Source organism: Olea europaea, chromosome 23 (assembly GCF_002742605.1).
Source record: "Olea europaea var. sylvestris chromosome 23, O_europaea_v1, whole genome shotgun sequence".
In the NCBI taxonomy this organism is placed as follows: Eukaryota; Viridiplantae; Streptophyta; class Magnoliopsida; order Lamiales; family Oleaceae; genus Olea; species Olea europaea.
In genome coordinates this window covers 10495483-10510220 of record NC_036259.1, presented here as the reverse complement: position 1 = coordinate 10510220, position 14738 = coordinate 10495483, and the positions used below count along the sequence as shown (strand labels likewise).

The 14738-nt window shown below is 36.3% G+C and overlaps 2 protein-coding genes across 2 annotated transcripts in view; one reads left to right on the top strand and one right to left on the bottom strand.

The window, feature by feature from the left end:
• LOC111372355 (WD repeat-containing protein 26 homolog) overlaps positions 1–11718 on the top strand; it is a 16449-nt gene extending 4731 nt beyond the window's left edge. Inside the window, exons 2-5 of the mRNA XM_022994651.1 lie at positions 1–874; positions 3171–3272; positions 9979–10608; positions 11357–11718. The exon at positions 1–874 is cut by the window's left edge and continues 1 nt beyond it. Of these exons, the coding sequence (XP_022850419.1) occupies positions 80–874; positions 3171–3272; positions 9979–10608; positions 11357–11572 (1743 nt within the window). The 5' untranslated portion in view covers positions 1–79 and the 3' untranslated portion in view covers positions 11573–11718. The remainder of the gene's footprint in view (positions 875–3170; positions 3273–9978; positions 10609–11356) is intronic.
• An 825-nt stretch (positions 11719–12543) lies between these two features.
• LOC111372354 (oxygen-evolving enhancer protein 2, chloroplastic-like) lies at positions 12544–14515 on the bottom strand. Its single transcript, XM_022994649.1, has 4 exons — positions 14189–14515; positions 13291–13523; positions 13106–13156; positions 12544–13025 (listed from the first exon to the last, which is right to left on the bottom strand). The coding sequence occupies exons 1-4, from the start codon at positions 14436–14438 to the stop codon at positions 12765–12767; spliced, it is 795 nt and encodes a 264-aa protein (XP_022850417.1). The 5' UTR covers positions 14439–14515; the 3' UTR covers positions 12544–12764.
• Positions 14516–14738: the final 223 nt, after the last annotated feature.

Sequence of the window (14738 nt, the reverse complement as noted above, 5' to 3'; positions counted from 1 at the left end):
GTGGTTCAATAGAGATTCTACAATAAGGAGATCTCATCTTTCCTCTGGGTGCATTTATATGGGCTGAGGTATACTTTTCATGGGAGGTGTAGAGCATGAAGATCCACCCTTAAAACGTGTGAAAGTGTCATATGAAGAATCGGACAGTTTTTCCAGCAATGCGTCAATTAGAGAGCTAGCTAGGTGCTTATCGAACAACTCAATGGCTCGACCCCTAGAATCTCAAGGGGATGATGAGGTTGTTGGTGTAAAAGGAGTTGTTAAGAAAGTTGAACTTGTTAGAATTATTGCTGAGGCTTTATATTCTCTTGGTTATGAAAAGACAGGAGCACATCTAGAGGAAGAGTCAGGGATACCTTTGCACTCTGCTGCTGTTAATTTGTTTGTGAAGCAAATTATTGAAGGTGAATGGAATGAAAGTCTAGCCACATTACATAACATTGGTCTAATGGATGAAAATATTGTTAAGTTGGCATCTTTTGTAATATTGGAGCATAAGTTTTTCGAACTTTTGGATGGAGAAAAAATCATGGATGCCTTGAAGACACTGAGAACTGAGATTGCACCACTTTGTGTACATATTAGTAGACTACATGAGCTTTCTTCGTTAATTGTATCTCCTTCACAGACTGCTCTTGATGGAACTTCTGCTCAACGGTTAAGGATCAGGTCACGCAAAAAATTACTGGAGGAATTGAAAACGTTGCTGCCCTCTACAGTGATGATTCAAGAAAAACGATTGGTGCTTCTTGTTGAACAGGCTCTTGACTTGCAAAGGGATGCTTGCAGGTTTCACAACTCCTTGGTTGACGAAATGTCATTGCTCACTGATCATCAGTGTGGAAGAGACCACATTCCTTCTCAAACTTTACAGGTCAGGTTAAAATTACTATTTACATGTTGAAACGAAAAGAACTTTTCATAATACTGCCATGTTATCTGGAACAGGGTCTGCAATTTTGCTGTTTAATACACTAATAGTAATAGCAAATAAACTCTCCTACCCTTTTTTTAGTTGATTGATGTTGATCACCAAAAAAAAAATATTGTTTTTCCATGAAGAAGATATTATCTTTCACTTTTGAGTGTTAAAAGTGGAGAAAATTGCATCATTAGTCTCCAACATACTACCTCAGTAGTAAGTTGGTCCTCAACCTTTAATAAGGACTAAACTGGTTTCTAACCTCTCATTTTTTGTTGCACAATAAAACCTCGACGATGATAACCGTCCAAATCTCTATTAAGTTATCAACTGGTTCTTGCATGTCCAACCATTTGATGCTATACTTTCTTTTCCAATTTGAGTTGGTCTAAAAATTGGAAGTGAAATATGTTTTCACGAGAGCCTTGGTTTAAAATTTTCTCACTGACTGCTGATTGTACTACAATGATGAAAACTGAAAAGGTCTGTTACCAACTTGCTAATGTGGTAATAGGTTGGGACCAATTTTGCAATTTTTTGTTTAAAAGAAAAGATGTATTTATCTATTTCTACTCTTATTTTGGGTGAAATAACTTATATTAAGCCACGTTTGAAAAGAGGCTTAATCAGATATTATTGAAGCTATTTACCTTCGTGAGGCAATGCGTCAGTCTCGAGGCATTTCGAGACATAATCCAAGAGATACCAATAAACAGCCTAGGTGTCTCCCATGTATTACTACTAACAAGATTTTTAATCCCTGATCATCATCTTCATGACTATAATCTGTCTCCTCATTTTTCCCAATCATCCTCCACTTGCATTGTTGCAATCCCCTTCCCCTTCTACGTCCATGTAAAAATAACACTAAAGAACATAAAAACTCCTCATTCTTGGGCTATAAAAGAATAGCCTGAAAAGCAATCCAGCTGCCCTGAGGTTAAACCCAAGGTATAACTTTTGAAAATGGTATACAAGGTGTTAAATGAAAGACGCACATGAGGCGCCCCTCGAGGCATAATCTCAAACATCTGGAAACAATGGTTTTTTGAATGTTGTTTTCATGTGGCGATATAAATGTACGTGTTCTTTGTACAAGAACGGAATTGTTGTGTCACCTGCTCACCGCAAGAATCTCTTGAACACCAAGATGGATGCAATGTTTTCTTCAAGGTGATGTGAGAGACCCCAACCTCTTGAGCAAATAAAAGGATGGAAAAAGATAAAAAAAAAAAAAAAAAAAATTTAATTTGAACTTTTTTTCTTATCCATAAATCTAAGACAAAAGTAATGCTTCAAGTTGTTCAATTATAATAAATGAGTTCATGGACCATTGATTTAGAATTGGTCATGTCTATTTCTCAATGAGGGCTAGAAGGGGATATTACCTTGGTGTTTGGTACAATGCTTTCTGTTGGAGATAGATAGGGAAAATTGGTTAATACTATTAAAATGGCTAAAGAAATGAAACTAACGTGAAACTAGAAACCATGAGCCTAGTAGTTACTCTACAAACAATGTTGGAATTGAAGCTATATTTATTTTGTATCTTCATTGTTTTCTTAATAAATCTATGATTATTGAGAATCACACGCATATATGGACATGGGGCAGCTTTAGGAAATCTCTCATAAAGCCTTCTACAACAGAATACATGCTGGCGTTTGATGTGGATTAAATAATTGATGAGTTAGGGATGATTTTTTTGAAAAAGATGATGAACTGTATCTGAAAATTAGGAGGAGAAAACAAGATAAAAATAATGTTTTTTCCACTTGAAGGATTAGCCAAACCATTGCCACTAAATATCAAATTCTCATTACAATTACTGTTCTTGATTTAATGATGGATGAGAAAATGGGAGAATCTAAAATCATCTCGGACGTTTTCTTTACAACTTTTTCTTGTCATTGTTGCATCATCTTTATTCATGAGGTGGCATTGTTGTGTGTGCCGATATATCATGACAACCTCACTAAAGAGAGAGAGAGAGAGAAAAAAAAAAAAAAAAAAAAAACCTGTATAGTTGATTAAAACAGATAATATGCAGTGATCTACTAGTTGCTTGAATTCAAATCTTTTGGTCTAATATAGATATCTGTTTTTCTCAAATATGAACACTGGAATTATAAAATATCTACTCTTCCACAACCTGAGGTAATTCACAGTTTATTTCATCTCTGTGACCATCGACACCTTCCTTTCATGCAATTTTTTAACAACGAAAATGCTTGACTTCGTAATCCAGATATTACAAGAGCACAGTAATGAAGTTTGGTTCTTGCAATTTTCTCACAATGGAGAATACTTGGCTTCGTCATCCAGTGATTGTCTAGTGATTATATGGGAGGTAATATTTTCTTTTTAGGTATGCATATAATTACTTTGTGCATGCATTTATTTCCCCTGGTTCCCTTCAACGACTGGATTATTTATATATATTACCTCATGCCTTAACAATTTACTACTGTGCTGATTTTCAATTTTTAGTGCTATTTACCAATTTCCATGTTGACATTAAAATTGTGGTCTTCCAACTTAACATCATGGTCTGTTGCTCTAAATTTATATATAGCTCAAAAAATGTTTCAGTCTTGGTGTAGTATTTACATCATTTGTTTGAAGTAGAACTGTCTCCTACTACACTTATTGGATATGAATTGTAAGGATTATTATTATTATTATTATTATTTTTTGAAGTCAGACAATACCATTAGATCTTATAATTGTTTCAAGAATATAATATTGCATTGATGGAACTTTTGTGAGGAAGTGCCTTTCATTAGTTTCTGTTATATTTTTCTGTTTGCTCCAATCTTTTTGAAACTTGTCGGCATTTACAAGTCTCCAATATTTCACCTGTATCAATATGGATCTAATTATGGACGGATTCCCTAATTACAGATTCCCCTTTCACCTCTTTTTTCCATTTCCTAGTTAAGCATGATTTTGTAATTATAGAGGAGCGATTATTGTAATTGTAGCATAATTAGTGTAATGACTAGCGTGATTAGTGTAATGGCTAAGATTGAGCCTTGTAATCAGAAACACACGCAGTATATAATGCAAGTAACTCTCGTTTGGAGAGGCATTCAAAACCAAATCGAGTTTTATTGATATTTCAAAGGATAATTACAAGTTGTAATGGTAGAGCAGCTAAAAGACACTTTGGCAGAGGCTGAAGATGATATCCATCACTTGACATTCTTGAATGAGGAGTTGGAAATTTTATCAATAGTGCTCAAAAGCAAGGTGGATGAACAATATATTTATATGACTTCATTGGAGGATAAAAAAGACGAACTCCTGATGCTTCGTTCCTGATGTAACATGCTGTCCCACAAGCTTTCTGAACAGGTCATGAAGACTGAAGAATTTAAGAACTTATCCATCCATTTGAAGGAACTCAAAGACAGAGTTGAAGCTGGATTTTCCCATGCTCGTGAAATCTGGCACAAACGTTTGGGTCATCCTAACTCTGTTGTTTTATCTCATTTAATAAACTCTGGCTTGTTGGGCAATAAAGATCAATTTTCATCTTATGTTTTTCTTGATTGTTCCACATGCAAATTAGGTAAAAGTAAGTCTCTTCCCTTTTCTTCTCAAGGTAGTCGGGCTGAAAGAAGTTTTGATCTGATTCATAGTGATGTGTGGGGTATGTCTCCGGTTATATCTCATGCATATTATAAATACTTTGTTACATTCATTGACGATTATAGCAGATATACTTGGATCTATTTTCTCTGTTCTAAATTTGAGGTGTTTTCTGTTTTTCAACAATTTATCGCTTATGTTGAAACTTAATTTTCTTTGAGTATTAAAATATTAAAGTCTGATTTGGGAGGAGAATATATGTGTCTAAAGTTTCATGATTTCCTTCACCAAAAGGGCATTGTCTCCCAACATTCTTGTCCCCATACACCTGAGCAAAATGGTGTTGCTGAACGTAAGAATCGTCATCTGTTAGATGTTGTTCGTACATTGCTACTAGAATCCTCAGTTCCACCTAAATTCTGGGTCGAGGCTTTATCTACGGCAGTCTATTTGATTAACCGATTGCCTTCAAGTGTTCTGAAATTTGAAACTCCTTATTATCGCCTGCATCATCAACACCCAAACTGCCTTGACATGCATACCTTTGGATGTGTCTGTTTTGTTCATTTATCTCCACATGAACGAAATAACTTTCCGCTCAATCAGTTAAATGTACGTTTATGGGTTACAGTGTTTCTCATAAAGGATATGTTTGCTATGATCCATGCTCCAATAAATTTCGTATCTCTGGTCATGTTGTTTTCTTCGAAAATCAATATTTATTTCCCACTCATGTTGAGCCTTTAGCGAAGACACCTGCCCTTCCACATTTTGATGAGTTGTCCTCTACCCTTGAACGGTTCAAGCCTGGATTCGTGTATGAACGACGACACCCAGCTTTGCCCCTCCGTGTACCAGACCCGCCATCTGAGGCTACACAGACACAACCTTCCATGAATGAGTTGGACTTGGACACTAATATTCGCCGTTCCACCAGAACCTCTCGTCCTCCTAATCGGTATGGATTTTCTCATACATCTCTTAATGCTACTTTGTCATCTATTCCCATACCTACAGGGTACTCTGAAGCAGTAAAACATGAATGCTGGCTAGAAGCGATGGTAGACGAACTTCGTGCACTTAAAGATAATGACACTTGGGATGTTCCGTGTCTTAAGAATGTTAAGGCCATTGGTTGCAAATGGGTTTATTCAATCAAATTACGGTCTGATGGGACTTTGGATAGATATAAGGTACGATTGGTTGCTTTTGGTAATAGACAGGAATATGGTGTTGATTATTTGGAAACTTTTGCTCCAGTAGCCAAGATGACCACCGTGCGAATGGTTATTTCTATTGCTGCTTTTCAAGGTTGGTCGCTCCAACAAATGGATGTAAAAAAATGCCTTTCTTCATGGAAATCTCAAAGAAGAAGTTTACATGACACTACATCCGGGTTTAACCTCTAGCTCTTCCTCAAAAGTCTGTAAGCTGAAGTGCTCATTATATGGGTTGAAACAGGCTCCACGAGCATGGTTTGATAAGTCCGATCTACCTTGCTTCGTTTTTCATTTCAACAGAGCCAGTATGACTCTTCCTTGTTCCTTTGCAAGAACTCGATCGGTATTGTTCTTCTCCTCATCTATGTTGATGATATTGTAATTATCGGGACTAATTCTGCTTTGAGTACTCGTCTATAGCAGCATCTTGAGCCCTCTTTTCTTACGAAGGATCTTGGATCTCTTACGTACTTCTTAGGGCTAGAAGTTCACACACATTCCTCTGGTATTTTCCTGAATCAGCATAAATATAAGCAATATTTGATTAAGTTGGCCGGTCTTCAGGATTCATCTATTGTGGATACTCCTCTAGAAGTAAATACAAAGTATCGTTGTGAAGAAGGTGATCTTTTCTCTAATCCTATCGTGTATCGTCAACTGGTGGGAAGCCTGAATTATTTGACTATTACGAGGCCTGATATTTCTTTCGCAGTCCAGCAAATTAGCCAGTTCATGCACACTCCACGTCATCTCCATCTAGCTGCCGTTCGTTGTATCATTCGCTATCTTCGAGGCACATCTAGCCAAGGATTGTTCTTTCCTACCGGGTCTTCTCTTTGTCTTACTCCTTATAGTGATGCAGATTGGGTTGATTGTCCAGACACCCGACGTTCTGTCACGGGATGGTGCATGTTTCTTGGTTATTCTCTGATATCTTGGAAAAGTAAGAAGCAAGATCGTGTCTCTAAGTCATCTACTGAATCAAAATATCGGGCAATGTCTGCTGCTTGTTCCGAGATTATATGGCTTCGGGGGCTTCTTGCTGAACTTGATTTTCCTCAATCTGGTCCTACTCCACTCTATGCCGACAACACAAGTGCCATTCAGATTGCTGCTAATCCGGTTTACCATGAGCTTACTAAGCATATTGAAGTAGACTGTCATTCTATTCGTGAAGCTTTAGATACTCGTGTCATTTCTCTTCCTCACATTTCCACTGCTCTTCAGAAAGCTGATATTTTCACAAAATCACTGACCCGAAATCGTCATCAATTTCTTGTAAACAAATTGATGCTTCTTGATCGACCAGCATCAATTTGAAGGGGGATATCAATATGGATCTAATTATGAACGGATTCCCTAATTACAGATTCCGCTTTCCCCTCTCTTTTCCATTTCCTAGTTAAGCATGATTTTGTAATTATAGAGGAGTGATTATTGTAATTGTAGCATAATTAGTGTAATGACTAGTGTGATTAGTGTAATGGTTAAGATTGAGCCTTGTAATAAAAAACACAGTATATAATGCAAGTAACTCTCGTTTGGAGAGGCATTCAAAGCCAAATCGAGTTTTATTGATAACTTGCCCTAGATAGTTTTAACCATACATGCTGATTGGTCGTTCACTGCTAGATAATAAAACTAGTAAGTCTTAATAGCTTTTTGCTCTCGAATCTTTTGAAATTGGAATCTCGGAATCTGCTTCTCTTTTCCTTAACTAGTAAGGGCATCCCATATCAAACATAATTGCAAACTATCTTGTTCTTTTCTCTTCATAATTCTACCAATCCCTCCTACAATTTGAAAGTTAAAAAAATTCTGTTCGATTTGAAAATCCCTATCCAAATGACTATATTGGCTGCTCATGAAAAAATTCTCTGATTAGCTTAAACCAAAAACCACCATCAATTTGTACTTGAAATCCAAACAAATAAAATTAAGCCTTTATTTGAGCCATATTATTTTCATGATAATGCATTTTTGAATAATGTATTGATGGAAAATGCGTGGTTAAAAAATAAAGAAAAGTTTTGGATTTGTGTGTAATATCATTTTATTGAATAATGTGTGGTTAAAGTGATGTCAAATCACTATTTAAAAATGAATTTTTTTGAAAGAATGTGGGTCAAAAGGACCTAAAAGATTAATACCTCCGGAGGAAACAAATCCTTTATCACCCTAGGCCCCAGTGGAAAACACCCATATCAATTTTGCGTTTAGCTTTTCCACAAAGATCTAGAGGAGGAAGGGCTTTGCGATTCCATTGATGTAGCAGATTTTATTGTTAGGAGTTTCATTATAAAAGGGTTGGTCTATACAGCCAGACAGAAGTTTGGTCGATTTTAGCTTTTAGGTTTATGGTTAGAGGTTGTTTCCAGGTTTTTACGAGGTTGCTACACTGGTGAGAGAAGTGCTGAGATTAGAAATTGATTCTATTCAGCAATAGTGGATTCTGGGTCTTAGACACTTGGAAGAACCAAATGGAAGACCTGACAAGGTTGACTTGTCGAGCTTACCATTATCTGAACCATTTATTCGTTTGAACATCTTGCATCCTTTGCTGGATCTCGTTTCTCATAGGAGGATTAGTACTTGCGATTTAGCTCAAACTCAAAGCAAATTCATTTATCTCTATCTGAGGACAGCAGAAAGTCTTGATAATATACTTGTGGCACTGCTTGGTAAAAGAAGCTGATTTAGAATGTTCTTTTTCCCTGAAAGGCACTCCAGATATATAATGAAAATTCTATTTGTTGTGGGAAAGTTGGGTGCTATGTGGGAAGTTGTGGTTTTCAATACTTTTTTTGGCATTTTAGATAGAAAGGAACTTTTATAATTTTTTAATAAAAGAAACAACTGCTGCAAAATATTGGAAGGAGCAAAGTTTTTGGCTTCTTTATGGGCTTTTATCTTCAAGGAGTTCAAGGATTTTCATTTTATCTTTAGGTGTTGTTGGTTGAAAAACATGATGTATTCCTGATTTTGTTTTTAAACTTGTTTTTCTAACATTTCAATAGGTCTCCTTGTTCTGGTGATGTATGCATGTATCGTGATATCATAAATAGTAAATACACGTTTTTAGAAAAAGCATAATTAAATATTTTCCCTTCAAATCATCAGGTTTTTGATTATAATCTTGCAAAGAGAACTTGTTATGGTATGTTCAATTGAATCAATTAAATGTTAATATTTGTTTCAGCACAAAGACTTGAGCATGCCTGCAAAGTTGTTCATCACTTCAAGAAACATTTCGAAGTTCTTTTGTAGCATTTTTGGCTAATTGTAGAACTCATGACGACTAGATCTACCTCAAAACCAGTACATCTTTCACCTATGTATAAACATTAAATTCTAGCCGATATTTGAAAATATATGTAGACAATTTCAACAGTCTTTTGTTTCTCAAATATTTGAAATTTGACAAAAATCATTGTTGACTATTTGCTCCATTGGAGTATTCCTTGGAATGTGAAATATAGAATTGAAAGAATGTAGATTATGCCCCTGTTTGAGCCTCATTTTCTCCAAAGCTCATTTTTATAAAACTCATTTTCAATCACATATTCTCCCATAAAATAATTTTACACGTAAACCCAGAACTTTTCCAATTATTTAATCACAAATTCTCCAAAAAATCACTATTTTACAATATATTTCCCCCAAAAAATGGGGCTCAAATATGGGCTATATTTTGATGACAATTTAAATGTACGTGGACTGAAATTCCAAAATCCATTGGAAGCTACTAGATGGTACCCTTCGCTTCCAAACCTCTTCTATCCAATGGGAATGGCTTGAAAAGCCTGATTTTTATGCAATGCTGATTTGTTCACTGCCATCTGTTTAAATTTAATGTTGCTGATAGTTTAACTACTCAACCTAAGTTGTAGTTTTTTGATCAACCTCAGTCATGACTTCATGTACTTTTGTTACTGGTTTTAGTTTGCTTATGTTGTTTATTGCTTACTAAATATTTTATTTCCATTGATTGGGAACTTCTTTTAATTTATTCTATTCGTATTCCTTAATTACTTCTGATTCCTTCTCTGGTTTTACAAATTAAGATTATGCTATCAAAGTGTAGCACTCACCTTTTCAATATGGCGATGAACCTAAAAGTGTTAAAACATTTTTTGCTTTGTTACACAAGAGTTTTGAGTGTATTACTTGAAGGCTTTTCCTGTTTAGACATCATTTTGATTGACTGTTGATTTTTTAGCATAATTCTGTTGCTTTTGTTAGGTTAAACTGGATGGTCGAATATCCTTGAAGCATAGATTATCTGGTCACCAGAAACCTGTCTCGTATATTTCATGGAGCCCTGATGATCATCAACTTCTTACTTGTGGAGTAGAAGAGGCTGTTAGATGTTGGGACACTGCATCAGGAGAATGCCTCAATGTATATGAAAAAAGTGGCCTCGGTTTGACCTCTTGTGCATGGGCACCGGATGGGCGAAGGATATTTTGTGGTGTTACTGACAAAAGCGTCTGCATGTGGGATCTGGAAGGGAAAGATGTAAAATGTTGGAAAGGGCAAAAAACTATTAGGATCTCAGACTTGGGAATATCTAGTGATGGGAAACAGCTCATTACTGTTTGTAAAGAAAATATTATATCATTGTTTGAATGGGAATCAAATTCTGAGAAATTCATTGAGGAGGATCACACTATAATTTCATTTGCTTTATCCAATGACAGCAAGTTTTTGCTTGTTAGCCTATCGAACCAAGAACTCCATCTGTGGAATATAGATGGGACTGTAATGCTAGTAGCCAAATACAAAGGTCACAAGCATTCTCGTTTAGTTGTGAGGTCTTGTTTTGGTGGCCTCGAGCAAGCATTTATTGCCAGTGGAAGTGAGGACTCGCAGGTAATGCCTCTTCTGTTGATCATGAACATTTATTTTGTTTAGCCACATACTTTTTGTATTTATATTGCTTGTATGAACTGCTCTTTCAAAATAGAATTGATGATAATTGCTCACTGCTCAGAACAATATTATTTGTTTGGAGTAAGCTTTTTGAATACAAACTAAGACTCTTTGTGCTACTCACATCCTCCGAGTCAATTGGTGGTAACTGCTGTTGTCAGTGTTGTTTATGGGCCTTTTATCTGGACAAGCATGTATTATATTTGAATGTTACTGCACTTCATACAAAGTGCTAATTACATCTAGGCCACCATGCCTAGATTTTGTCAGTCGACCACTCTTGAGTGCCATTGATTTTCAATTTTACAATAGATTTGAACTTATGCCATTGCAGATACACCAGCCTACCTGGAACATACTTGGCTGAGCTTTATAAGTAAAAAAAAGTAAGTTTTAAAATAAACAATTTTTAATGGTGAAAGTTGGAAATAAGTTATTGATTTAATTAGGGTAAGAGTTTCTTTCTAAATAAGTAATAGCTCGTACTTAAACGTTACTCTTACAGAACTACAAATCAACTGAAGTAGACTACTATTAATTATGGCTTCTTTATCTCTTTCTGGGGCGTTTAATTTCTGTTTCAGTAATGCAAACTCGGTTATTGTCTTCAGTTAACAATTGATATATTAATTGTGAATTGCAGCCGTCTTTATTGGGAGTGTTACTAATTATTTGACATGATATGTAGGTTTATATCTGGCACAGGGTCTCAGGAGAGCTAATTTTAACTTTGCCTGGACATTCTGCGGCTGTCAATTGTGTTAGCTGGAATCCAGCTAATCCTCATATGCTGGCTTCTGCAAGTGATGATCGGACTATTCGCTTATGGGGCTTAAATCAGGTAAATATGACTCAAAATGGGGAGCATAGTAATGGTGTCTGTTACTGCAAAGGGGCTACTTGAAGTCGTCAATTCTTAAAAAAATGTATTTCCTTACTGTCGAGTTATGTAAATTCTTCTATACCTGTCCTGAGCTGGCATTTACTACAAACTAGAAGGTGATATTACATTCTCTGTGACAATAAATGCATAATTTCTTTTAAATGTCAGTCTTTGCTGCTTCTTTTTTATTTATTTATTTATTTATTTTTTTCATGAAGCTGATCAAGTAGGGTTTCATTGTGTTGATTGTTCAATTATTGACTCTTCGCGTGATTAGACTTATGCTCAATTATTGACACGTTACATGATTGGGCAGTAGATTTAGAAACTTGTTTCTTGCCTGATATAGCCAATTGCTTCATTACCAAGCTGGCATCTCGAGTTAAAACACCTGTGATAGTTTTGTTCTCTGTACGCATTTCTAATGATTCCACATGTTATTATTGTTTTTCAACAGTTTCTTTCATCTTTTCTTAAAATCTGTATCATGTCAGTTGAAGCCTTTGATTTTCTCCTTGATGAGTTGAGAAGCACTTGCCTGATTCCCTCTTGCGTAGTTAGAACGTTAACGCGATTTGTTGTGGCGTACTTTGTGCCATGTAAATGCATTCATAGCAAATAACTTGTCAAATGTTTAGAGATATATGGGGAACGGGTTATTTACTCAATAATACTGTGGAAGATTCTGGTTGATCAACGTATGACGAAGAAATTTAGTGTCGATGTAACCTCCGGAGAACCATTTTGTTGGGTTGAATTCCTTGCTCAACTTGCCTGGCTAAGTAGATCGAGAAGGGATTTTGTTCTCGACCATTCTTGAAAGCTTCAATAGCGATGTCATTACTTGGAATTCTAGGACCAATCTTAGGTGCAGAAGTTCTCTTCCTCTCAACAAGTGATATCTCGTAAAATGCTAGAAACTAAGTCAAAACTTTGTATTTCATTTCTTGCTATTGACCTCTTAAATCTATTTAGGTATCGGAGCATGTCCATTCATCCACCGACCCCTTTATTGTGAAAACCGAGCAAGACCACACGTGTGTTCTTTTACAGAATCAAGTTCGATTCAAATTCGACAATTGATGTAAAAGTTCAACATTCTTGAAGCCATGATAAGGGGATTTTATGCAAAAACCTCCATCACTATAGCTCATTGACTGCTTTTACAACACAAACAAACACCCTGTTTATGTATACTAACCATATCCCCATCTTAAGCAACATTGAAAGAACTTGCAGTTTTCTCAACAAATTTTTTCGCACCTTTAAACCATCTCTTGTCTCCTGCTTGAGCCTTGCAAATGTATAGTTTGCCACCTGAAACCGTGGCCATTATCAGATGGTGTTTACCGCCTTCATCTCCATCAGCCGTTCTCGTCAATACTGATATGAAATAGTACGGTTTCCCACCGATCACCGGTGTTGAACTCTCCAATATGTTTGCAGTTGCCACTGCATCTGAATCGAATCCACCCTGCTCATATATTTCCAACCTGTTTTGTTATTCAATTCTGATTGAGATGCTTAAAACTGTGCTATAAGTGATTTGTTTACCTCTGCATCAGTTTTGCCAAAGTAGACTTGTTTTCCCAGCAGATAGTCCACCTGCACGTAGAAAAGTCAGGTAAAAGTTTGTTACAAGGATATGGATGAAGCAAGTTTGGTAGGCTGGACGAGTCTATGGACTTATATACTAGACATGGTCGTCGGTGAAAATAATAATGAAGATGATTGATTACTTGAGAGAGGAAGTCCTGAGGGGAACCATAGTCAGTGACGGATTTCTTTTTAGTCGGGTTGACCATAACAACGACATTGCTGTTGGGATCGAAGTTGTCCTCATATCTAAGAAGTTGACCAGGGTATTCCACTTCTCTGCTTTGGTTCCACTTTGAGGGAACTGACAACTTGAATCCATCCCCATTGTATGGCAAGAAATCTGTGTTTGTCTTTGGCTTCCCAAATATGTTGGCTGCATTTAAGTTTTCACACATTAATTGATGGACTATTATGACATCTTAATATTCCTACTCTATTCAAAAAAATTTAGGTGACAACGCTCCTCTGCTTTGGCGCAGTGTTTTAAAAATTGTGTCTAGACACGACACATGGGCAAAATTCTTCGCTTCAGGTCTAGGTACGCGATTTTCGGCACCTAGGCTTGCTTTTCTCTTCCCTTTTTTAAATAGAGTATATTATAATTTTAGATGTTTGATAACTATTATTTTAATTATTAAATATTTTTAGATTGATTAAAAATACAAAACTATATTAAAATGAAAAAAAGCTTGTTTATGCTTGGGCCTCGCCTAGTTCAAAGTTTGGCCTCCAACGTAGCATCGCCTGATGCTACTTAAAACGTTTAGAGTGGCATAAGAAAACTTTAAATTCTCTGTCTTCCATGGAAAACCTCAGGCGATGTAGGTAGTTCTCATGTTGAAGATGAACCATTATAAATTTGTGTGTCCTTTTCTTTCTTTCTTTCTGATTCCTTTTGCTTTCGTTGTCTTCACCTCTAACATTTCTTGATTCGACATACAATAAATCTGTTATCACTAGTTGAAATCTCAAGAACAGTTGAATGAAAACGTAGATCCCAATGCGCGTACTTCTCAGAATTTATGATTTAGGCCTTACCAGATTCTCCATAGGCGGCATCAGCAGGTGAAACCTTGGATCCAATGGCAGCAGCCCCAATTAAAACAGTGAGAGCCAGTCTTCGAGAAATGGTGGCTGCACCATCTTCTTGATGAAGTGCTGCCTGATCCTGCGCACGGCAAATCAGCCGTGTAGGCTTGAGTGATGGCAGGTAGCTGCTAGACGAGGATCTGTAAGTAGAGAATGCTGCACCTGCATGGTTGAGCAAGAAGCACGCTGTTGAGGCCATTGATATATTTGTACACACTCTTTCTCTCTTATTTTTTCCTCACACACGAATACAAATTATACAGTTTCTAGTTTCTGTTTCTTTTGCTTGCTCGTGAGTGGAAAGTTGACGTGACAACACGAATAGGGAGTTTTGATTTTGTTGGATGTTGGCATGATTGGACTATGATGGAGGATGAATGGTTCTCATTGGTGCCAAGTGTTCATTTGCACACTTGTACAAAATTCTAGTGTATTCTACATGTCATATGAGTACAAAAGTTTCCCACCATCTCGAACTTACTTTTTGAAGATGAAATTA